Consider the following 27,416-nt stretch of genomic DNA (forward strand, 5'->3'; position numbering starts at 1 on the left):
TCGATGCAGCTTGAGCTAATAATTGAATTTGTCTTTTTTTCACTAAAGACAAGAAGGGGAAGAAAAAAACATGAGACGTGACTTCCATCATTGCACCTTTATCTGCATTGTGATTGGATTCCTTGTCTGACTCTGATACATTTGAAGAGGTCGATAAGGGTAATTACCATGAGGCACCCAAGGCATCAGTACGTACTTCACCAGAGGTGGTGTTTGTGTGTGTGATGAAAAGATCATAATCACACAATATTAGTACTCCAGAACACCAAGGGCTCCACATTTGCTAAAATTTGATTATAACACACCAGGGCCAATTCAGTCTACATTTTTGTTTGGCTTTTCCTCTCTTTTTTTATTAAACTGCTTAAAAAATGGTAATTTATGGTACATATGCACCTAACCATTATCATTTATATACAGTTTTATTACCTTCACAGTATCTTTAAACATTTCATGTAGGCTTTTTTTAAACAGCTTTAAATCAATTGCAGCAAATTAATTAAAAAAAGTGACTAGTGACAAATCTGGCCACTTTTTCTGATGTTATTGGAGAAATTCTGGAGACTGACGTCAGCAGGAAGTACTGACTCAGTTAAAAAGGTTAGCTTCTGTAAAAGTTAAAAGTACCGTAACATGTTATAAACCCCCAGTTAAAGAACAGTCGGAGCTGTTAGTTAAAGTACTTAAAATTGAACTTTGACGTTAGTTCTCTTCAATTTTGGCCATGGATATTTTCTATTCATTCAACTATTGTTCTAAGATTAAAAGTTGATTAATCAAGATTAATTCATTACAAAGCATCTTAATAATTAGATAATTTTGTAAATCAAGTCCCACCCTAGTCTGAACATACTGCTGTAAAGTAAATGCTGTCATATGAGATATCAAGGATACTTACTTAGTCTTTACTCGCCAGCCAAATGCTGCAACACCGCTGCCATCAGCAATATGCAGATGCATCTATATAAAGAGTTGTGGAAGGGATGATGATGATGATGATGCTGGGGTGCACACCTGCCCTTGCAATCTCCTTCTGAAACCTTACACACAGCTTGTGCAAGTTTCAGTTGCATGGTACTTGAGATACAGGCTACTGCTGAATCATCAAAAGAATATTTAAAAAAGTTTCACTGAGTAAGGTAGTAGGAGAAATTTGAACTTAGAAAAAGACCACTGTGCTGAAATGAGATTCTAAACCTACTTAACCCCTAAAACTACAGATGTTCAATAAATATTCTCCAAAAGCACTTCAGATACTTAATCTAATGCAATCTTATATCATATTATGTTTAGTTATGATGTAGAATATTACTTTATTATGAAGTTTTGTAACTAAGAAAAGAATGAAAAAAAAAAAAAAAAAGAGTGCTCAAACTCAACCCTGTTCTAATATTTAGCCACGCAAACCAGATAAAGACAATCGAGCATTGTTTTAATAGATGCAGCCACAATGAATTGTGGGATGGAATTGTTACCTTTCTTTTAATAAAGTATGGTGTGGTGTGTCTCATGTTAGAGGCAATCTTAATGGAAACACTGGGACTCTTATCATGGCTGAAGCCTCAAGATTATTTCATTCAGTTAGGAAGGCTCATTAGCAACTTAGACTGTGCAACCAGACCCCTACTGTTCTGCATGTTTTAGACGTTAGTATCGTCAACAAACCTGGCACAAATGATGGATTTTTTTAACAAATTTCTGCAGAGCTTGATGATAAGCTGATGCTGTGATGTGTTCAATAGAATCTGGTGTGTTGGGGCAGGGAAATATCTCATACATGTAGACCAGTGAAGAGCAGGATCGGGAACTACAGAAAAGTCTGCACAGGGATGTTGTGTCGGTTTCAACTAGTGGTACTTGTCACCCCAGGTTTACCAAATAATTGTTTTCTCCACTATTCAACTAATTGTCACAAGGGCAGAAATTTAAGGAAGAGGGACACTGACAAAGCAACAGATATGTCCTTGTTGACGGTGCAAGAAAAAAAAAAAATAAATAAAAATATATATATATATATATATATATATATATATATATATATATATATATATATATATATCTTTGTCATTCTGCAATGTCCAAAAATGAAAATAAAAAAAAACTAAACAAACAAAAACAAAACAAAAAAACATGCTAAATATTACAAACCATGTGAAAATTAAACACTTGTGTTTTAATTTCTAACATTTCCAATCTGTTATTCACTTTTTAAAATTTTGATAGAGCGTAGATAATTATTATACTGGTTAAAAAAAAAAAAGCAAATCAACTGCAATGACAAATTCACTGCTGCATAATCCACTTTTCTTCCTTCCATTTGGCTGCTATGGATGGAACACACATAATGCTGACAATACATGTCTATTTATGCAATATCACAGGGAACATCAGGACAGGGAAACAGTGTTGTCATAATATATATGAATCACACACATGTAAACAAACACTTGTTTGTGTTTTAAAATGCATTTGCAGTGGACCTGTGACAAAAGACTACATATACATAGGGAGATACAGCAAAAGATAAAACATAACAAAACTGATTGAAATACAGATCCCTGTCCGTTTTGAAGTTTCATTTCACAGGAGTTGAATCCACTTTGATGTGCAGTCACTGACACCCTTTGAGATTTGCTATTAAAATGTATTTATATTCATCAATATATTCACTGATTCAAAACACTATATGTTTTGTGTAACATACTAAATAACTGCAAGAGAAATAGGCTTGAAAAAAGTAAGTTAGTTGTCACTTATCTTTGAACACATCACACACAACTGTCACACATGAATATTTCACTTTGGTCCAATTACTTTTCTGCTTGCTAAGTTTGGGAAAAGTTGAGAGTAAAATATCACAAGGATCAGAATCCAAAGCAAAGCCTGCAACTAGTGCACTGTTTCTGCATTTTGAACAGAGCTTTTGTAAGTCCCATGCTCACCATGTGTGGCGAGTGTTTTTGTTTACAAAAACAAGAAACAGAATGTCAAAAATCAAGTAAATAAATTAATAAATAACAACACATTGACACAAAAACAAGGCATAGTTGAAAGTTTTTGTTAATTGAGTGTGAATATTTTAATAGGAAGCTAAAAGCTGAAAGAATAATTGTCTTGTAAGCCTTCTGGACAAATGAAGAACTGTGAAAAAAAACAAAAAACAAAAACACCTCAAGTGGGCAGCCACTAAATTTTCAGGAAACACTCCTAAATTGCATTTTTTCAGTATTAAATTGTGAACACAATACAGTAATGAGCCTAACTAATCCAAACTAATTATTTGATCTCTCCTTTTATACGTCCCTTGACTTAACTGTACATAAAAGAATGTACGCAAACTAAATAAAAAATACTGAACAGACGTTATGGTAATAGTATTCCTTCAAATTTTATTTATTTATTTATTTTTATTCTGGCCTTAAGCTTTATCTGTGTACTGTTCTGGTCCGAGGTGTATCATCCTACTGTCAGTTATTAGGCAAGATATAAAAAAAATATTTTAGTTGTTGTTCTTTTTTTTTTTTTTATTGAGACTCCCTTTAGAAATTTCCACCACACAGAAGAGATAATTATCTTAAAATATTTTCAGAAGCCCACTTTTCTTTCAACTCCTCATAGGTTCAGATTATACTTAAATGTTTGTACCAAGAGAAGATGCCTTTAACACGACCTCTAGCCAGGAGCATCATTAAGATTTCGAAACATTAGGGGTTCAGCACAGCTCAGAAATCTTTGAACTTTCATTTGAAAACAGCAAACTTTCCATTTAAAAATAAAATTTGTATAAAATGTGCATTTACTTCTGATTCTGTAATAAAAGGTTGTACAGACTACTGAGCCTCTACAGGATGGTTATATAGTGGTGGGAATTAGGACAGAGCAAGGGAAGGCAAGGTAGGTTGCTGCGTATGACGCAAAGACACTGAGACATTCTTGTATCATTGTGAATTTCTGATAGGTTTAAATAAGCTGTTTAAATAATGTTTCTTTCAGTGTCTATTGGTGAAACCTTTATATATATTTCTAAACTGTATCTGAAGAGGGGAGGGGAGACGTATGTATGTTTCCATTTTCAAGAATGAAATTAAGGTAGAACAAATTAAACATGAAAAACAAAAATTTACACAGCATCTAGAGCTGTAATGTAAAAATAATCAGCTGGATTATGTCCAACATTCTAAAGAAATTTTATGGCACACCAGTTGTGATCAATTGGGTTAGAATAATAAAAGAAAATTGCAATCTGCACAGTGCTACCCTGGTTTCAGCTTAATACAATTTACCTTATTGCCAACCTTGTGACAGCCAGTGTACTTGTAGCACAAGGTTCACTGAGATCACCTACTTGTGGAGTAAACTGATGCTTTGATTAATTTCCTGGGTGTGGGATTAGAGTAAATCAGTCTCCTGTGACTGGAAAATAAAGGATGCTTAAAATAGATGCTGTCTGAGTTGAAGAAAGAAAGGTGGAAAGAGGGCAGTCACAGAAATCAATATTTTTAATTTAGTTGACGGAAGGTTACAAGTTGCACAACATGTCTGTCATACACTAAAAAAGACAAGATCTCTTTACCGAACTGCTCAAAGAAAGATGGGCAACAATTCAGTACATATACATACAGAGAAAACAAGTTTTTTTCAACTGTGTCACTCTTGCTCTTTCACATCTCTGTACTGGTGGTTGAGTAGCTCCTGGCCACCTTTCTGTCATGCCAGCTCCACAAAAATCCTTTAAACTGCTCATCTAGTGGTCCTACTTAAGAGAGGACATGAGACAGGTGGCAAGACCTGGTTCTTCTAGCTCCCTGGGGCACAGATGCTCACACATTAATTCTCAGAAGTGAGAGGACCTCTAAATATATCAAATATACACGCACTGATGTTTGATCATTATGTATGGACACAACCTGACAGTCACACACATATATATAGGCACAGTGAGCTACTTCTCAAGGGACAACAGTAGCCTTAGCAACAATAGTCATGTTTGGATTTCCTGATTCAGATTTAAAAATGATGTCCTATTGTAAAAGGAAGTGTGTTGATTAATTTTGTTTTTGAATCTTTTTTTATTTGTTTTTATGTTCTCTGTGTTGTTGTGTTATTTTGTGTTTTGTGTTTCTTTATTAAGCATTTGAGAATAACACTGGATGGAGACAGAGGGGGCACAACTCACTTTATGGGAATGCACTTCATCACAACGTCTCCTGTGGAGGCTCCAACACTGATGGGGACAACTTGAAGACAAGCAGAGATTATATCTATTCATTTTACCTGATTACACATCAGCTGTCAGGTCACTGCCAGTGCAGCTGTATGAGGCTGATGTCTGCAGGCCAGTAATAAATTAAAAACCAGCCTAATTATCTCAGCAAGTCTTGATTATCAGAAACTATAGCCCAACACGTCTTGTGTGGTGTAATTTATCACTTCATGTTGTCTTCATGCTGGTAGTTACTGGTTCTGAATACACTAACCATCAGTGCAGTGATGTAAACTTATTACTAATTGCAGTGGGAAAGGTTTAATTTGCCTGTTTTAGCAAGTGTGTTTTAGCAATTGTTTTTTACTTGATTGTTATCTTGAAAGGTGCTATATAAACATTTACTTACTTACTGTTAAAACTTAACTGTACACCTTAGGTTTTACTTACAAAATGTACACTGCTCAAACAAATAAAAGGGAACACCTAAATCATTACCATGTAACTTAAAGTGAGTCTCTCTTCTGGGACATTAATCTGTCCACTCATGAAGAAACATGGATTCAATTTCAGCTGCTGTTTTACAAATGGAACAGAAAACAAGTGGAAATCAGAAGCAATTAACAAGACAACTCTTATAAAGAAATGGACCTGCAGGCGGTGGCCACAGACCATTTCCCCATCTTCATCCTTTCTGGCTGACCTTTAGTCATGTTTGCATTTTGTCAGTGCCCTCATCACTAGAGGTAACATGAGGCAGCATCTGCACAGGCCTGCACAGACCTCCATGTGCTAGCCAGAGGTGCCCTGACTGCCATTAGGTACTGGGATGAGATTCTCAGACCCACTGTCAGACCATATGCTCCTGCAGTAGGACCTGGGATCTTTCTTTCTCATGACAATGCTCTGCCTCATGTGGCTGGAGTGTATCAGCAGTTTCTGCATGACAAAGGCATTGATGTTATGGACTGGCCTGCCCGTTCACCAGACCTGAATCTAATCCATCACCTCTGGGACATCATGTATTGTTCCATCCACTGCCACCATGTCGCACCAAAGACTGTCCAGAATGTTGATCGATGCCCTGATCCAGGTTTGGGAGGAGATCCCCCAGGAAAACATTGGCCGCCTCATTAGGAGCACACCCAGATGTTATAGGGAGTGCATACGGACACGAGGAGGAGGCCACACAGACACTGCTGAATGTCATTCTGAATTATCTTGCAGAATTTGCACAGAAGTTGGGTCAGCCTGTGATCTGATCTTAATTTTGAATATGATTCTGAATACAGAATCCATTGATCATTATGTTATTTTGTTCTCAACACATTCCACTATGTAATGAAGAAAAGTTTTCATTTGGAACATTTCATTCATCAAGATCTACGATGTGTTGTTAAAGTGTTCTCTCTAAAAAGGACCCTGGTTTCTGTTTTCTCTCTGGATGATTTTATAAGTAAAAAGCTACTTTCTTAACCATTTAAGATATTGTCAAAACCTGTATTACAAAATCAGGACTTAAGTACTATGCAAATAAAAAAACAACTACTAGTTAACAGTCTTGATTGGTGTCATATTAGTCACATTTTATTTTATTTTTTAGTATTTCACACAGGGAAAAACAGTATGCCAATGATGCTTTATAAGGTAGCTACAGAAAGTGTTATTAGGTATGGCAAAAATGATATTATCTTCAATCAGACATAATTCAAGTATTCTTGATTCCTTAAACCACACTGATTTCTTATACGTGCAGCTTAATGAACTACCTCTCAGTAATTTCTTTGAATACAGTGGTTCAGTAGTTCTTCTCTTGTGTGAAGATGACAGAGAGGAGCAATGAAGCTCCATAAATTAGGTCTAATGGGGTTTTGATGCCAGCAGAGGCTAATGTGTGTGTGTCTATTTGAGTACATGTTCAACCTATTCTTGTGCACAAGAGCCTCTTCACTTGGTATAAATGAGCTGATTAAAGTGTCAGAAAAAAAAAGAAAATAGTTGAATAAAAGTAAACCAATAAATGGCTTTAGAAAAATTCAACAAGCATAAAGTAGAATCTTGTGTTATGATGAAAAATATATTATAGCAAAGGTTAACTAATATAGCTGTAATGACCTGTATGATCTATGGGATCTGGGTTAAATGTCACAAATGCTCATAACTGTGTATCACATCTGAAATGCAACAGATGTGATAAGAGTTTGAATGATGCTTATTTAATGCTTGCTAAGATTGCATTGCCCTTGTGGTCACATAGCCTGCCCTGCAGATTTTGATTGAAGCTGATGCTTCGGCACTGATGTCAAAGAAACACACACAAAAGCTCAGCACATGAGCAGAGATTTGTGCCACCAGAGAAACAAATTTGATGTCAAATCTGTTTTTTTATTACCTAAATATCAGCATAGTCTGAAAAACGTGTCAGAAGTGCCAGAATAAACGCTGTCCCACATTTTGAGGCTACTGATGCTATAAAACAGCTGCTTGATAATTGTGGAAATAGTCCCTCAAAACAACCTCAGTAATGTCAAGTGTTTGGAGTCAAACTTTCTTGTATGCAAGCCAATAGCTATGCATAGTGTTATAAAACTGAAAGACACTTATCATAATGCAGCAGGAAATACATTTTAATCAACTGGAGCTAAAGAATTACAAAATGAGTGACCTTTGAACAAAGCATAGCAAAATGCTTTAGCCTATATGAGACATAAAAGTGGTTCAAACAATTTCTAGAATGAAAAATGCACAAAGCAATATAAAAAGACAAGAAAAATGTATTTATACCAAATACAGTGAAACACAAGGGAAAACTTGTGAAAATAAAAATGAAATCGAGGGAAACAGAGTAAACCAGGTGCTAAAAATTTCACACCAGCTAAACAGTTCAATATGTTATGAATAAATTGGCCCAGATTTATTATGTTTTGGGAGTTTCTTCCAGATTTGTTGTGAATAGTATCTGTAATCTGTTTGTCCATGTGTCGTTTGACACTGTGAAATAAGCAAACTCATCCCTGGTCCTGATCCATGTCTGCCCTGCTCATAAGAAGCAGATCAAAATGTGTTAATGAATTAACATACAACCCTGTATGGATTTAGTTTATTCAGAGACAAACAGAATGCCTCTAACAAAACTAAGAACAGGACAGACATCATCTGTTTTGTCGGTCAGAGGGCATACAGTGGTAGCCATATTTAAAATTTTCTGCTGTTTGTACAGATGTTGGTACATCCCATAACTAATCATTTAAAGAGAAAAAAAACAGTTTTTATATAATTCATGCTGTCTTGAAGGACAAGACATTCTGTTCTCCATGCTAACCCTTCCTCAGGAGCTGTAATCAGCTCAATTCTTCATCCTAAACTCTGTTATAGATGCCTGCAAGCAATCACTGGACTTCTCTTGCAGCAGGATTACATGTACATTTCTGTCTGTGTTGCTCTCATTCCGTGAAGGGAAGACTTTGGGAAGTCATCCAAAGTGAACTGTGTTGTGGGCAGTTCTCCAAAAAGCTAACAGTTTCATAGCCCTTGGAGATGATGCTACATGTAGGTAAATGCTGCTTAGTTGATAATTCATTTGAGCCTTAATGGGAGTAACAACAACAACAAATTTCATCACAAAGAGGAAAAAGTATAAAAAACAGAAGCATGGGTAAAAAGTACAGACAGCAGCTACACTGGAAGATTAATTCATTTCTAGCACTGCAGCAAAACCAAGCTGAAGATAAACACTATTACCAAGAAAAACAAAGTAGTCTTGAAATGATATAAAGTATATTTCTATTATTTATGATTTATTGAAACATGTGATCAGTGGCACATGCTTGCCTTGCTTGTCTCTGTGTTGTTGTCACAAGGCAAGCAACTATGCACACTCATACTCAATACTAGAGCTTCAAGAAATCAAATTATGATAAAAAAAAATAAATAAAAAAAAACTGATGTAAAAATCACCTAAAATTAGGTTGCTCATTTAATTCTTAAAATAGTCTCCTAGCACATTTTTAAAACCTGCGCTGGGGGCTGCTTTTATGATTATACCAAGTAATATATTCCACATTATGATGGTCCTGTACTTTACAGATCTGCGTAAAGCATCTGTTTTGGGTTCTTGTTTAATAAAATAACCTCTGGTGGCCTGTCTAGTAGTATGATTATGTTGATCTCTCACATAAATTATTTGAGAGTATAGACAATTTGTTTTTTTTGCTGAAACAGATATTTCTAAAGAAACCCTATAAATTGCATACCAGCCTCTCTTCTACTTTGAACCATGAGGGACTGGCATGAAGACTATTTGTACTCTACTATTCACCCATTGGACAGTGCAGTGCTTGTCCAGCAGCTTTGTTCTAAAGTGTATGAAGCTTGGACAGATGATTTTTGTCTGCACTTGACCAGACAGGAGAACAGTAATTAATATATAGTAACACTAATGCCTTTGTCACAAGTACTCTACAAGCAGGGGCCAGAAATAAGGAACACCTAGAACTTGTTTAATGTCAGAACCTCTTGTCACTTGTAGCATGTTTGCTCTTAAATGTCATATGTTTAGTTTTAGCTACATTCAGAATTAACCTATTCTCATCTATTCAGTCAACAAATAGATGCAGTTCAGATGGAAGTGTGTTGCTTAACTAGGTAATATTGTGTCCTGCAAAATAACCAGTTGTATCATCTGTAAATAAGGTAGCACTGCACTTGTCCACGACACAGGGCTAATTATTTGTAAATAATAGGGATCATTTTTTTAAAATACCAATAAACCTAAGGTTTTGGACTGTGGGAGAAAGCCAGACTATCCAGAGAGAACCCATGCATGCATGGAGAAAACATGCAAACTCCATAAAGAAAGACCCCAGATGAGATTTGAACCAGGAAGTGTGAGGCGAACCAGTCTAATTAACACACCACTTTGCAGCCCACCTGTACTGTGATTTTGATTATGTTTACATGTCTTACAATAGCCCAAAGAGAAAACTAGAGTTAGTTTCATGGTCTTATAAATTTGTGAAGGAACTAGTTAAACTAAACTGGTGTTCATGCATGCAGCTATTTGTGCACTTAAAATAGCAAGTGTAAGCATGAAAATCTGATATAAGGTAATGGAGTTGAACCTACTATAATTGGAGAACTAGCAGATACTTCCTTTTTCATGGTACATGGTGTATAGAGCCTTTGAGAAATGAATGAACACTCAATGACACTTAAAAATCAACCTTGTCATGATGGCACTTTCTTGTAGTTGTGATGGGATGCACTTCAGTGTGAAGTATGCCAAAACACTTCTTCAAAGAAGAGACTGCACTTTCATTAGTTGTCATCCTTAAGTTATTTAACTGTCAGAATGCAAATGCTTAGAGAATTATAAGTTTTTGCAAATGCATATTTAAGCAATTCTACCCCTGCCCTCCTTCCCCAAACACACACACATTCACCCAACACCCCGTTTGTTCTGCAGAGTGGCTTTAAAGCAAAAAAAAAAAAAAAAAAAAGCATCCAATTTAAGTAACAGGCCATGCCAGCGAAAGCTGAGGATGAAAGATAAAAAGGAGAATGGTCTTACAGAATGCATGGGCAATGTTAGTTTGGAAGCTACTGAGATTTGTGCTACAATCATTCTCTTGTGAGCCCTGATGATAATAGCATAGTTACCACAAAACCAGAAGGGCAGCCAAGTGTGTGACTCTTTCATTACCTTTAAAGGAAAATAACACAAAGCATTTCTGCTATTGGCATTACTTTAATAATCATATTGTAATGCCCTTTGACTATCTTACTAAAATCATCTCAGCTGAGGGGGGAAGATCTTTCATGTTCTTTAAAAGACACCAGTCAAAAACAAATCAGAGAGAAATCAGACAGCCCTTTAAACATCTTGTCTCCTTATAAGTAAAAGAAAATAGCCTAAGCCATCCATAGCTGCAGATAACTGCCATGTCCCTAACGAATCATTACAGTGAAGTCAAAGATGTTAAAACTGCGGCATGGGTCACAATCGGTGAACATCCTGTACTCATAGGACATGTCTGCACTCTGAGACAATTTGTTTATTCTCTTTGGGGCCTGGAGAATGATAGCTGAGCATATGGAGATGTTTCTGCTGCTGCAACTTGCAGTTTCATGGGAAGAGCTGTTTACTTAGCCTTGGCATCATTCATTCAGTAGAGCTCCTATAAAATAACTACAGGGTTTTAAAGTTACATATAAGTCATATTTCAAAGAGATGCTGAAATAGAAAATATGCATAATTCACAGGATATGTAAATAGTAGTTCCAGGTGTTTATAAATAAATAAAAGTGTGACAGATTTTACCCCTGCTCTGAAGTCAGCAGGAAAATTATTTAAACTTTAAAGAATTTAACTTTACTAAGTTAATTTCTTCTAAGATCAATTCAGGGATTTCATTTTTTTCTGTTTTATTTATTTATTTATTTTTTCTTAATAGTTTACAAACAATTGTTAAGTATTTCAGCTAAATAATAAAAATCTATGTGTCTATTCTCATTTAATGCAAGCTTTTAGCTGCTCAGCAGTCTGTGTTCGTCACTGTCTAATTCTCCTTCACATGCGCCATATATTTCCAATAGGAGACAGGTCTGTGCTGCAAGCTAATCAAGCACACACACTGTGTCTATGAAACCATGCTGTTGTAAATCATGCAGAATGAGGTCTGGCATTGTCCTGCAGAAAAAACCACAGACCTCCTGGGAAAAGACGTTCCCTTGATGGTCTTTCCAGTATATGCCTCTGTATCAATTGCACCTTTACATATGCAAGTCACCTGTACCATAGATACTGGTACACCCCCTATACCATCATAAACATTGGCTTCTGCACCTTTCTATGATAACAGCCTGAATAGTCTTTTTTTATATATATATCTTGCATACAGAATTCAATATAGTTTGAATTTGAAGCATTTGAGGAAGGGTTACGTTAGATTTATACCAAATTCTGGCAACTTCATCTGTAACCACTTTTTCTTTCAATGGTTGGATTTCCCAGATCATTGCTAGCTGTGTATTCAATAAAATGTTCTATCTGTATTTTACTCTGTCCCAGGTTTCTTCTTTTAATGTGTGTTTCTGAAAATTCTTAAAAAAATCAGCTTAGGATTTGTGCTTCTGTGCATTCAGACTTTGTTAGGAAAACCTTTGGAAAAACGTATCTTTTTTTCAATTATTGAGTAATTTATGTGTCAGGTAGAATTTGATTTTTCAGTTGGAACCACTACACAGCATTTTTCTGTCTTACACTGCCATATTTAGACCATGAGGTTTGGTTAAAGCTTTGCACTTTATATGTCCAACTACTTACTCTGACTTCATTCATGCATTTTCTGTGCCAAATAAGGTTGTCACACTTAATAGATTGGATTTCTTGATTTGATAGAAAAAGAACACAATTTAAAGACCAATTACATCTAACATATTAGGCCAAGTTGATATGTTTTAAGAGTTTATTTATTTACAAATTTTTCCAATAACTTAGAGTCATTGGTAGAATTTAGAGTTTGGTAACGAACATACAGCGCAGCTAATCTGGAATGGCATTGTGTCTTCCTATTGTGAAGAAATGCAAATGTATATCATTGGCTTTCACTCTGCATTACTCAGTCAGTGCTCTTCCTTTTGTCCCTAATTTTTGCTTACTGCCTGTGTTAAGAAGCATCGGATAGGGAAAACAAATCTATTTAATTACCCAGTAGCCTCTAAGAGAGCACAATAGTAAAAGGGATTTAAACATGGAAGTTAACCACACTAACCTCAAGGAACCCCCAGATACACTGATACAAAATATAGCACAACTCCCACGGATGGACCCAGGAGAAAAGAGGGGTTATAAAAACCTGTGAGTTATATAATGGTGATGTTGACAAAAAAAAAAAACTATTCTATGGTGTAACCTCATGAAAGAGTGACCAATTTGTTTTGGAAGCTTTGGACAGGATGAGGTTGGCACTGCATGTTCTTCGAGATGAAAGAGAAACAGATGTAGACGTCTGTAAGAAAGATGAATCCAATTCTTTGTCAACCTCTTGACAACAGTGGGATTAACCTGCAGCTTTGTGAGAGTGTGAGGGAAAGATATAAATAAAAAAACAGGGAGACACAGGACACAGATGGAAAGACTGGGATGCTGCAAAGGGAGATAACACTGCCAACTGGATGCTCGTACTGGAATAGAAGGCATGTTACATTTCATAGAGGGTGCCTGTTTACTTTGTAGTTGCATAGGCAGTCTGCCCCACATTCTCTGGAGCCTTCACATACCTTGATGTGAATTGCACCATCTGTTGAATCTCATGGAACTGTTGATGGCAAGGCTGCCCAGTTGTTTGAAAATGAGGAGATGCAGAGCCTACTGTGATTACAATGGAAACCCAATTGCACTGAATCAACATTCAAAAAGCTCAGATTCAGCTAAAGTAGCAGAATAGTTAGTTGAAAAAACCTTACCAACAACCACAGCACTGTATTTTTTTTTTTTGTATTCTCCAGTATGCTGACACATTTTTTAACAGCAGAGCAAAATAATGTCAGATAAGGGGAATTCTCTTTCAGTAGAAAACTCCTGAATAAAAATAGAAATGGTGCTTCTGCGTCAAAATCCCTCTGCTGCAGAACTTATACTGTGTTTTCCCTGGAGGGGAAATTTAATCAACCAGTGCAAGAAACGTTACCTTCATTAGGACAAAATGTCTGTGCTGTCATGAGACACCTTTGAAAAAGTAAATAACTCTGTTAAAGAGAGGGAAGTAGAATCATATGTTTTGCTTTATACCTCCACAAGTCATTAGATGGTTAGAATGGTTATAATCAGTCCCTTTTCACATTCCCTTTTATGGGGCTTTGAGCTATTTTTAGAGCTGATAGTATTTTCTGTTTTTTTAATCTGTCAGGCATAAATGTTTAGCAATGTTAGAGTTATTTTAATGTGTTCTGTATTTAGCAAAATCCATCTTAGCTTGTCTATAAAAGCTTTAAATAGCCCACTGATATAATTGCTTAGCTTACTGTGTTTCATCTGTCAGTACTACAGTAAGTAACTACAAACACCATAAATATAGATCGTTTATCTTAGTAGAAATGTATTTCTTGTACTTCCAGTCTATGGAAATTATTTATACATGTCACTGCACACAGTGTAAAAAGGCAACAACAATAAAATAATTATTACCCATCATTTGACATGGTATGTTATTTGCATTGGTCAGAAGCCATTTATGAACCACTGGAAACTTGGGAAATTCTGACCTCCAAATTCTGATGCAACAAACCATTATACTGCCTACCAGTCAACTGAAGCACACTACCAGTCAATGTTGTCATTAGATTTAATGGGATTTAAAGGGAACCTGCTTCCACACTTTTGACTGGTACTGTAGATACATTTATGTCCGATCAGTAAAAAAGTGCCCCTTCACAACATCTAAGGTTTTTTGTTTGTTTGTTTGTTTTTTAACCCTTTTTTTCCATCAACACACAGCATTGCTTTAGTTGAAAGAAATATTCAAAGTGCAACAGTTTGTAACTTTAATTGTCTGTCAGGAGTGTAACAACCTGTGACTTGGCAGTAGTCATTTCGATTTCAGCAGGGGTCAGTGCCCTCTGGCCCCTGCTTGGATCTCGCCTTGGTGATCACAGGTTTTTAATTATTTATTTAATCATTATCTTGCTCAGGCCCCTTAATGAAGTGAAAGTGTGAAACAAAAAGGCAGGAACTGCATGAAGCTTGTTTATGAGGCTGAGACAACAGCTAATGTTCTTACTGCAAGGTTCTAGCAGCTCTAACTCATAATTCCATATAATGATGTCTCTTTTCTGTGTTGCATTACAGTTGTTCCGCATTCATTAACTCCTCATGGATTCATAGACCCTCCACGAATGCAGCTTTTGGTTGCATTTAAAGGTTCATTTACAGGAATTAGAGCAAGTCATTGATTCAGTGCTGTTATATGTGTACAGCACCTCTCAACTTATAAGAAAGGGTCCCCCCTAAATCGGAAACAGGTCTATTTAACCTCTTAGGCCAGAGCTTATGAGGTTTAGTCAAAAAGAGAGTTAATGTGCAGAAGTCTGCATATAGGATTCAGGACGGGTTTCAAAGAACGCTTTTGTCCTTATCACAGTTTAATTTGACTCTATAGAATACATCAAGGAAATTAGCAGCAGGATTGCTATTATTTTATTTTTAATTACAAGGTTTTACAAATGGTAGATTATTTCTATGTGTTTAACATATTGTACAATATTCATCACTGTGGATTAAGCATGAACAATATAAATATTACTGTATAGTAACATGGTAATACTTTGCAATACAATAAATTAAGATGGGAATAGTAATTTTAATATGTGAAAATGAAAGAAGGAAATGAGAAAGAATAGTAAACTCTTTTACATTTACCCTCTGTCCACTCTATAACTGTTTCAATAATTCCATCCAAACAGGACCAAATAGTGAAAAATCAAAGATTTTCTGTGTCCAAACTGTGTTCCTTGTGACATTTCGATGTGATTGGACCTGCAGTGCAAATGCATGTTCTGCCAACATAAACTAACACTCAATCTTGCACCAAAGACACACACACACACACACAAAGAATTTTTCTGGCCAGGATACTCTATAAACATGCCACAGGACAATCAACAGCATTACACACTATTAGGAAGAATTTACAATAGTGACGGGTCTTAAACAGAAAGAAAATTATGTTGGCAGTGTGTTTGAAGTGCAAGCAACTCATTATATATGACTTCAACTCCAAGCATGTGCAGTGTGCCAGCTCACTGCTAAGCCAGAAGGGATTGGTCCTTCTTGATATCTATAATATGTCTTACATGCAATGTCTGAAACACTTGATATATGCTTGATTGAATACTGTAAGAAATTCTGTAAGTCCTGTATTATTTTTTAATAAAATGATGAAATGATCAAATAATAAGCCCTATATCCTAAAGTTTGTCGTTTCAATATCCCTCTTCTTCCCTTTCAATAGTCAAGCATTAAATAAACGAAAAATCTGTCGCTTTTGGGTGAGATTGCAGACAGAAATATCTTCCAAACGGTTTTGGATGTTGGCTAGACTAAAAATATCCAAAACTGATGTTCATTTTCAGACCATTTCAAGCCTCTGTGTTGTGGAATCATACAGTGATGTTGGATCTCAGTTTTATTTGTTAGAAGTGAGGATGGGTTCGGGGCTGAGTTGTTTGTTTAGATTATTTTTCTCCCTCTTGCAGTGCCACAGTGTTCAATGCGTCTCCAAGTGCGCACGAGTCATCTGCAGCAGCGCTCCGCAGACCGCCTGCCAGGCATCTGGATGCTCTGCGTTTATTTCTGGAGGCGCTTCTTTTCGCTCAATCGCCCCCAACAGGTGGATTAAGTCGACTGGGCAAAAGCATAGGTGAAAATTAGCCATGGGGAAAAACTGAGGAACAGCAAAAGCAGATGCGATCTGGCGGGGAAACTTGCACGGTGTTTGCTCATTTTCGACTCCAGGATTTATTGCGCGGTGAGCTGAATGCGGTGTTTTCCTTTGCGTAAGACCGAATGGAAATCGTGATCAAAACCGACCGAAACGGAATGAACAGTTGGACAGCGATCAAGTGTCCAAAAACAAGAGTGGAGAATGCAGACTAGGCAGAGAAAACAAGAAAAAGACGAACTGGCGTCTCAAGGCACAAACATATCAACAAGCAAGGTCTGCATTTAGATCCACACTGCTGGTTCACATCTGGGGGGGAAACAAAATTCATGAAGTTAAGCTGATTTTCTTTTCCATGCTATTTGCAAAGGACGAACGTGGATCTCCATGAGCCAAGTTCCAATGCTCAACATCCCAAAGGTTTGTTCTTTGCTTGAAAATGTACACATTTCAAGATATTTTAGTCTCGCGCACAAACGTGAATAAAAATGTCATAATCATTTTAGAACACATACAGTCAATATCACCACGTTACGCAGACTTGTCGTTAGTTAGTCAGTAATTTTATCATTGTTTTAGGTTTGAACAGGATTCTCTAAATGTGCCACACGATCTTATCAGCTGCTGCAATCTTACTGTAACTTTCACAGTAAACTATATTGTGCTCACTACATACTTTTCAGTACTGACATATGCATCTGTAACAAAATGAATACGATTTTTTCTTTGTAAATTATTAGGTTATAGTTGAAGATAGTCTGTTTAAATGGTGCGTGTTTTTATGTTTTTTTTTCTGTTCCTCGTGTACATTTTCCTGATTTAAGCATAATTTTGCTACTTTTTGTTTATTTATTTGAGTATGAAACAGTCAAATGTGTAAATCATATGGCTTAAGACATATGAAACATAATTTTAATATCACAAACCCTGTCTTGGAATCCTATCTACTGTCTTTTAAACAGCAGGCATCTCAAATAGCTAGATATGTTTAACAATTTAAACTGAAGAAGACCTTTGAAAAAACTATACTGTTAGATCTGAAACCCCCTACCAAAATAATTAGTAGAAAAAACATCACCTAGAGCAAATCTTTCTTTTTTACAGTGCCTTGACTTTTTCTTTATTGCATGTTATTATCAGAAAATATCAGAAGTCAATGTTCACATCTTTAACAGGAATATACGACATCTTGACTACAGGAGATGAAGACCGGTGACATAGATGGAAAAAGTGTCAGTTAGGAACAGAAGCTGGAGACAACCCCCTCCCCCAGGGAAAAATATTGCATGGCAACAAGTTAGTTATGAATGGACACTAAATCAATATGTGGCCATGGCTTAATAAGACTGTCTCTCCAGGCTGCTCTCATTCTGATGCCATCACACACTGCCATTTTGTCAGAACCTCTGCAGTGTTAAAAAGTAACGTAGATGGGGGTACTTAGTGTAATTTTTAATGCCCCTGGTGAACATAATGAAAGAGTTGTTTTTAGTTTAGTTTTTTTTTTTAGTCGTCTGTTTTGTTTTTTAAATCCCAGATCATTTTACAATGTGCTGGTTTGACTTTATGAAGTGGTATTTTAAACAACACTGCAATCCTTCCCTAAACCTTACCAGGTTAGATTCTTAAAATTAACCAAACAGCTTTGGTGCCTTAACCTAACAAGTAACCGGCATTGTCTGTACTTAACCAAATAGGTTTAATACCTAAACCGAACCAAGCAAGTGTGACCAAAAAGTAAACAATGAGTGAAAAGAAAAACAAAGAAAAAAAAATGGTCTCAAATGAAGATTGTGCTTAGGAGGTGATAGGATGAAGTATCTATCACTCAGTAAGTCTTTGTGACATAAAAAAAAAAAAAAAAAAAAAAAACAGTGTTGTAAGTTTGATGAAAACTCCACTTTTAAATAGTTGGAAAGATGTAAACTGAATGAAATTATATTTCTTGGTAACCTATATATGACCAAAAGTCCTTGCCTCATGCAGGTTATGATCCCGAAGTAACATACAAAGCTGCATATAAGATGACCAGTAACAATATAGAATAATCCCAGAGGATATCATTAATCTTATCCGTAAACACTTAATTGGTCTGTCTGTACTTATATGGTGCTTTTGAATGGTGATTTTAATTGTAAAGCACTTACAAAATATACAAAGGCTAGTGAAAAAGTTGCCCTGATCACCACTCAAAATGGCACCAATTTGCTGCCAGCCACATTGCTGAGTACTTGTTCTGGTCTGTGACATAATAGGTCAATTGGAAAAAAGCCCCATAACAAACAAGTTCAATTAGGGCATATGGTCTCCTGTTGTAGTTGATCATAGTCAATACATCCCATACTTACACAGTAGGCCAAGGACAGTATTCTAATTAAATGGTCCAACTGTGCAAGCACATGCACTGATTGTCACATGAAAATTTCAGTAAACCACTGAAGCACTACAGGCAGAAGCACTAAGTGAATATGAGCCACAGATGTTGATTGCCATCACACCTTAAAACTGCCCATAGTTACCAGTTTTGGACACTGATTAGAGGTAACATGTATTTTTCTCAAATAGGATGTCTGGCAATAAGAATTGTCTTTTGATCGTTATCTTACAAATATTTTAAGAATATAGCTCCGTTGTTCAGACTTTTTATTAGTAAGATGTCCACAATTTAAAGTGAGTAGAAAGTTATATGTACTTTGAGGAAGTCAAAGCAAAATAATCTGTAGCTGCCACTCTATGTACAATGGTAGGTAATGAGAGCCAAGAAAAGTCGCTGCATATACGTAATGTATGATTGTAGCCAGAGTGGGTTGGAAGAATCCAAAAAAACCTGTTTGTCTTTTAGAAGGAAAGTTTGAAAATTAAAAAGCAAAGACTGAACAATAATAATAATAAACAAACAAACAAAACAACAACAACAAAAAAAACACTGTTTTTTGCAGAAGGAGAAAAACAAAGTTTATGTTCCCCGAAGCACCTCAGTCTCAGCATCAAGCACACATTTATTGAGGCTCCAAATTTAGCTTTAACACTTAGGTTTAGAGTTTGAATTGTTAGTAATTGTGATTATTGGTGATTAATCCATAGCTATGCTGTGGTTAATTAGATTAAAAATCTTAACTGTTTGACAGTCCTAGTTTTACGACATGTAATCTTTGTTTACAAAAACAAAGAATTACATATTTTCCCAGCTACATGACCTAATAATGACTTTTTTTTAACACATTTTGTGTTAACATGATTTATTCAAAACCTGAGATGTAACATACTTGCTTACCATTTGTCTATAAAATTAAGTGTTTCCATTTAAAATGATTATGGGATGCAAATATAATGCCCCTGTCAGTGCCCTACTTATAGCACTGAAAAAGCATTAGATAGTCACCAGTGATCTGTTGATGGGAGCTGACTTTCATTTTCATTCCATATTCATCTTACTCAACTTGGCTACTGCTTTTGAGAGCATTTCCTATAATCTATTTCTTATCTGTTTAGCATATATTGATTTATCTTATTCACCACTTGCTTTGCCTACATCATACCTCTCTGCTACACTCAATTTGTACATCTCAAAAATGTCCAGTCACTACCCCACCAATTCGTGGGTTTTGCTCCTTTCACTTCTATGTAGATGATACTCAGCTCTACCAGTCCACCAACTCCAAACCTTCATCACTCTTCATAGTCCTGGTTCCTTTTTTTTTCTCAGATCCTCTCAGATCTTTCACTCCCCATCTGTACCATTGAGTTTCCTACTTTTAAATAATCTCTGGAAACCCAGCTCTTTAGCCTGGCCTCTGCCACATAAACTCTACACCTCTGCTATCTAATTTATGGATGTAGTTTTTTTTTCTTTTTTTTTGTGCACATTTTAATTGCTTGTTTAGTTGCTTAACTTTAATCCATTGTTGGTTTTAAATGTAATATATCATTTAATGTTTTGAAAGGCACCCACAATCAAAATATATCATCATTTGTTATTATGTTGTCTTTCAAATTTCTATTTGAACTAGAACTAAGGTCTTGGTTGTATATATGTAACATGGAGATACCTAGGAGAGAAAGACTAATTTATAAAAAAAAAAAAGTCATTTAGGCAGTTTGGGTTTTGTAAGTCTCCAGACTTTACCAGTAAAAAAGGCTCTATAACACACTTTATAACACTTTCTTTAAGACCAAAATTATTAGCATAAGTACACCAAGATAATTTTCTATGGTAATACTTTGTTATTGTAATGACTTTTATTTTTACTATGACTTACAGTGGACTATATAAAAAGTTTAATCATGGCAATCACGAGGCTGAGAAACTTCACAACTTTTTCTTCAATTCTGGAGCATCACTTTATAGCAACATTTCACTTTATGCACTGTATCCCTTGCCAGCAACTGGGTATCAACACATTGGCCGTTTTGAAAACACACTGTGGCTGATTCATCATAGAAATTCTAGAGGGCATTATTGGATGAAGTGAGGAAAAGAGAGACAATGGCAGAGCAAGAGATTAGACTAGTACAGTTCTATGTTGTTTTCTCCTTTTGTTATTCACCAATTAGCATGTTTGCAGAAATCACAAGTTGCTCATTTAAATTCAGTATCAGCTGATTTATCCTTTTTGTATATATTTAATCACCTTCAGTCTGAAAGTAAAGACTTGGACATGTGTAGGCTGCATCTGCAAATTTTACAATCACACATAATCTTCTGTACTTATATGAATATGACTTAAGCCATCTGCAGTCCTGAAAGAAGACTAAAAAAAATCAATCAGTCTATAAGACATAGATGTTATACAAACTCGAGCATGTATATCTTTGCCTGCAGTATTCAAACCCCTTGTGCAGGAAGAAGTGCATTTGTAACATTTCCGGTAATTGCTGATAAGCCCAGCACATCAGCTGGCCATTCTTGGTTCATCTAAAACATTAATTTGTTTCTTCTTTAATGATCACTTGACAAAATAGCTTTTGTGCTTAGGAATGTTGTCTTTCTTCAATATTCACTTTGCCATGAAATTCAGTATACATGTAAATGTCCTCATATGTCTTTGTATTTTGTTGCTATAATTTACTGATGCCCAGTGTGAGGCAAAGACAGATCCAAACCATGAAACTACCACCAATACAATTTAAAATAGAAAAGGTTTACTTGAATGAACTGTTTTCCTCTGTCTCTTAAACCATAAAAAATAATCTATTTACTGAACATTTTTTCTAGCAGGGTTCTGTCTTATCAATATGTGTTTTTGTTAGCAAACCTCAAGAAGCTAGCAATGTTCTTTTTCCAAAGAGCAATGGTGTTCTTCTTGCAGCCCTGTCATGCACATCATGGCAGTGTTGTTGAGTATCCTCTTGAAAGTGGTGTAATGAACACTAATATTCGTCAAATATATGAAAGGCCATTGATGTTAGAAGTTATCGTGGCTTCATGGCATCACAGACTAATTTACACCTTCTCTTAGTGGGATTTCTGTCAACAACTCTGGGAAGAATATCAGTGGTCATAAGCTTTGTCCAACTGTATCAATAGATCTTTTTCTGAAACCCATCTGTGGCATGAAATAATTGCACCAACTAAGACTAAGACTATTTTCTTTTGCCAGCAACATGTACATAAGGTTGGATAATTTTCTTCAAAAGATGGAAAAATAAGTATTTTGTGCATGTTTAATTTGTTTTGTTGCACTCTCTTTATCTGGTTTAAAACTTGTGTGACAATCTGATGTTTTGTGTTGTAAGTTTGCAGAAATACAGAAAATTTTAAATAAGTCACAAACTTTTTAGCACCACTATTGTGTTGTGAAGTATTTCTGTAGATCTCCTCTGGTTGTTATCCACTTCTCCTGCATTTGTCACATTCACTTATAAAGGTTTTCAGCAACAAGTTTATTCTTTTTTTTTTAACACCTTTGTCCCTGTCCCTTCCTGTGTGAACTCACTCAGCCTGGCAGCAGCTGTAGCAGTGTTAGCAGGGTGCTGGTAAGCTGAAGCCCGGGGAGATGTCACAGCTGTACTACCGGCGGACTGACAGCTCTTCATACCGGGATCGCATCCCGCTGAGAATTGTGCGGGCCGAGTCGGAGCTGTCTCCTTTGGAAAAAGCCTACCTTGGAGCTGTGGAGAAAGGGGACTATGCTAGCGTAAAGCAAGCTCTGGAGGTGTGTGTGTATGCATAATTACATTGAAAAATGTATATATTGACTGATAAATGGACAAATGAATGCAGCTACTTGAGAGTCTGAAAATTGGAAGACTGGATGGATATTAAAGCCATAAGCTAATTAGACTGATTCCAAAAAGATTAGTAGATTGTGGGTGACGTGCAGCCATAATAGCCACTCATCTCCAATTACATTTGAGACCTTTGTTTACCACATTCACAGGTGTCGGGCTTGTATTAGCGGATATCTGATGCTGATTATCTCCCTCTAACAGCAACTTTTTTTCTTTGTTTTTTTTTTGTTTTTTATTTATTTATTTATTTTTGAGTAAAAAAAGGTCATAATTGCAATTAATTACTTACTGTATAATTTGTCAAATTTTCTAATATGGAAATGGAAATGTATGCATATAGAAATTTACAACAAGACCTGGTTGGCTTAAAAGTTTCACAATAATATAAAATATATATCATTATCATCTATTAAATTATAATTATTAGCCTTAAATGTTGTTAAAAACTTAAAATTGTAGGTGCAAAAGTTTAGCTACTCTGCTCCAATTTTTATTTAACTGAACTAAATAAATGAAAATGTAATTATATTTCTGCGTTTATATATTTTAGAAAATTGACTGTTGACAAGATGGAAAACAAAACAACAACAACAAAAAATCCAAAACAAATCATATTAATAGAAAGTCATTATGTAAGAGTACTGCAGTGGGTAGAGATGACCAATGGAAAATAATAGATTTTAAAAAGAAACCACTTTTCTTTTCTTTTTTTTTTGCCTTTAGCCTTCAAAACATGACTAGTTTTGATTTGATTTTCCAACACCGTCATGTTTATTGTATGGTTTAGAAAAAATGAAACTGCATTTTGCTCTGTCATTTCCAAAACAACAATGTGAAGACTCTCTGGTCTTTTAAGTGATTGGTTTGCCCAATTACAGAGTAGCCCTTGAAACCAACTCAGCACTTTTTTTTTTTCCCACCCCAGGAAGCAGAAATCTACTTCAAGATCAACATCAACTGCATTGACCCTCTTGGACGCACAGCTCTGCTGATTGCCATTGAGAACGAGAACCTGGAAATCATTGAGCTTCTGCTGAGCTTCAACGTCTATGTTGGCGATGCCCTTCTGCACGCCATTCGCAAGGAAGTGGTGGGAGCCGTAGAGCTGCTGCTCAATCACAAGAAGCCAAGTGGAGGCATGCAGGTGAGGAGGGGCCTGAGGGGAAAGAAGGCAATTCCATTTGAGGGTGATCCATCTACGAAGGAGAAGTCAGTCAACAGAGAAGATATGTGCTTATAAAGAGAAAGTGATTAGTAATATTCTCTAGTGGTTCTCTAAATTCATTTGTTTCCCCATATTTTGGTACTTTAATTTATTAATTAATAATATTTTTTGGAAATGATTAATGCTGCTGTGTTGCGCCCTGTGCTAGTTTTCTTCGTGTGTGTGTGAAACAGTAGTATAATTGTTACCTTTAATCCAAAACAATGTTAAATTGGAAAAATGCACTTGTGTTCCCTTCACACCACATGTTGCATTTATCATAAAGTGTATGAAAAAAATGTCTGAAAACTAAATAATTGCACTGCAGCCATAGAACTAAAAGCAAAACTGTCCACATACACAGAGGCCTAAGTGCCAAAACGCAACAGGTCTTTTCATCCACCTGATTGATAAAAAAGCTGCCAGGCAGTGAAATACTTGTAGCTACTAATTGTGTATCTTATAAACTGTGTGTAGTTGCCTGGAGCCTTCATACCATCCAGCATAATTGGCTTTGTATTGTTGAGATCAACAACAGCTCAGACTTCAAACAGCTGTCTTTATGAGTCTGTTTCTGCTTTTTGAGAAAGGAACAAGTTGATCAAGAAAAGACTTGGCCAGTATGTTAACTGAGAGAAAGGATTATATATCATTTGTGCAAAATTAGAGCACTCTCATGTCTCTGTTTTTAATTTTGTAAAACATAAAAATCACAGTAGCCTGAGAATGCAGCTCTTTGTGATTAAGTCTCTTCTTGTTGCAGATGATAGCTGCTTGTTTCAAGCACAATTGCATTAATTTAAAAAAAGGAGAAAAACTCATTTTAGTTCTTACATTTTATCTTGTCTCTACCCCACATGTACTAAACTCAGTGGAACACAAGCACACACATGAATGCTTCACTTCTTTCTCTTTTTATTTCCTGCCAGCAGTAATGCATTATCAAGCACAAAGGAATAAATGCATTCTTATCAATCACTGATGGGGACAAGTTCCTGCTGCTCCCACAGTGTCCTGTTAGAAGCGAGAAACAAGGCTTTCAAACAATAAGTAAAATAATGAAAAGAATGAAAATGGGAAAGGTTAATCATATTCGGGAAGAAAGTGAAGCACAAGCTCAAGCAATAGTTCAGACTTGTTTAAGAAATTTATATGGAGGGAGTCAAATCACAGAGGGCAAAAATTCCCAGTCTGAACCCCATAGACACATCAATCAGCTGACACATTACCTCTTTAACTTAATGTCTTTGTAAGATAGCAGTTCTTTGTGTCACACGAGGAGGCTGTGAAAATAGATCTCTCCAACGCAGCCAAATCACCTCTTGAGAGCCCCATGGATTAGATTAAAAAGCTGTCTGGGAAAAATGCATGCCAGTCTTTTCTGAGATTTATTAATGGGAGGTTGATTTGATGGTTTGTAGAAATAGGGCATATTTGTCTTTCTATTTTGTCAGATGTCTGAGTGATGTGTTTGTAATAATCTCCCAAGCATTGTGGCTTATTCATTGTCCACTGAAAAGCCTCCCCTGCATTGATAGCAGCCATTTAAACAGCTCCATGTATTATCCTAAGCATTCAGATAAGCATCTGCCAGTGGCAGAGACACTGTAGCTCATGTATTTTTTTTCTCTTTATTTATCAGGAGATATGTTATGTAAGGAAATCCCACCTACATGACAAAGAGCAAGATGTAAAAAAAGCACAGTCATGCATTCTTGACTTCCAGACTTGAGCTTATTTTTTCCACAATACACAGAAACAGAACTACTCAGTGTCCCATTTTCTGCCAGCTGCATGTTTATGATGTTGTAGGATGACAACTGAAAACCAGCGAGAGGCTCAAAATAGAGCACAATGAAAACAGAAGTAAAAGCTTAGTGAGCTTTTGCAGATGCAAATACTAATATTGCTTGTTTAATCAATATTGATTATGAATGTCTCATTCTATGAGTAATAACAGTGGGCTGTAATTTCATCTCTTTTCTATGCAGTTATCATAACTTCACATCTACCAGTTTGTCCTCCTCCTGGTCCATGCCTGGGCACAGGCCAAGACTGTTTGATGTAGATTATTTGAAACCCCTCCTCCTCCCACATGGACAATGCAGTATATCGGAGCATATTACATTAACCTCCTCTGTGAATTATAACAACGCTCAGATATGGCTCTGCGCCATCATATGGAGTGGCTGCTTGAAGGGTAAACCACAACAGTGATTAGGGTCTGTGTGACGGATTGACTTTTGGGTGCAATATGGATGAAACAGTTTTGAGAAAACTAATCCCCAAAATAGCATTTGTTTTAAATGTGTTCTCTCAGCTAGGTGCTGTAGCACAAAGCTTCATGAGCTTGACTATCTCACATAGAAGCTTTCAGACCTTTTCATAACTTTGGCTTGTCAGTTCTCTCTTTTGACTGATTTGAAATATAATAAAATGAAATGAAGTGTAAAGATTTTTACCCAAAACTACCAAAATATCAGATGGTAAATCTATTAAACTTTTATTAGTTTTATATAATTGTTATCATTTTCTGTTATTTAATCATTCATTTACTCATTTTCTATACTGCTTAGTCCAATTCAGGGTTGCAGGGGAGCTGGAGCCGGTCCCAGCAATTAGCAGGCGAGAGGCAAGATACACACTAGACAGGTCGCCAGTCTATCACAGGGCCAACACAGAGACACAAACAACCCCTCACACTCACTCCTATTTAATTATAATGCCATTAATTAATTTAATATACCAATTTTACCTTGTTCAGAATCAGAACGGGGCTTTCCCTGTCTTTCAAAGGCCAAGCAGAAAAAGGATGCTTACTCTCATTCCTACAATCAATTTAGCTACTGATTTAGTCATTCAACCTATTGTGTATTTTTTGAGCTGTGGAAAGAAAAAAAGAAAAAAGGATAACCTGGTCAGAACCTGCACTGGCACTAGGACACCATGTACATTCTCCAAAGAAAAAAATTCAAAGAGGATTTTTTTTTTTTCCTTTTTGGGCTGCACTTGGTTCAGTATCAAGAAGGTTCCCCACTCAAATCTGGTGCCCAGTGACCCCGATCAGTGCCCCCATCTGGTCTGCTTCTAAGCAGGTTTTTTTGTCTTTGCAATATGCTTTGATCTCGGGAGCTAGATATCTGCTCAATCTACTAACAGACAAAAACCTCTGTTATTTATTCTAACAAATCAAAAATGCACATGCATTAAATTGAAATGGAGACTTTTTTCATTTGAAATTTGATGCCAACAACACATACGCACAGACAAAAAAATATTAGGGCATAGGATGCAGAAGACATGTAATAGAAAAAAATAGTTGTGTAACAGAAAAAACAAA

The 27,416-nt window shown here is 36.1% G+C and overlaps 1 protein-coding gene across 2 annotated transcripts in view; it reads left to right on the forward strand.

Moving 5' to 3' along the window:
- Positions 1–16,511: 16,511 nt before the first annotated feature.
- The window catches only part of LOC121654807 (short transient receptor potential channel 4-like), a 36,811-nt gene continuing 25,906 nt past the window's right edge, over positions 16,512–27,416 (forward strand). Inside the window, exons 1-4 of one of the 2 annotated variants that reach the window (XM_042009115.1) lie at positions 16,512–16,917; positions 17,012–17,061; positions 22,582–22,796; positions 23,798–24,016. In XM_042009115.1, the coding sequence (XP_041865049.1) occupies positions 22,638–22,796; positions 23,798–24,016 (378 nt within the window). In that variant the 5' untranslated portion in view covers positions 16,512–16,917; positions 17,012–17,061; positions 22,582–22,637. Of the gene's footprint in view, positions 17,062–22,581; positions 22,797–23,797; positions 24,017–27,416 lie in introns of both variants that reach the window. The other variant, XM_042009114.1, reaches the window with a different exon arrangement.

The sequence above is a fragment of the Melanotaenia boesemani genome, chromosome 15 (assembly GCF_017639745.1).
Source record: "Melanotaenia boesemani isolate fMelBoe1 chromosome 15, fMelBoe1.pri, whole genome shotgun sequence".
NCBI classification, from domain to species: Eukaryota; Metazoa; Chordata; class Actinopteri; order Atheriniformes; family Melanotaeniidae; genus Melanotaenia; species Melanotaenia boesemani.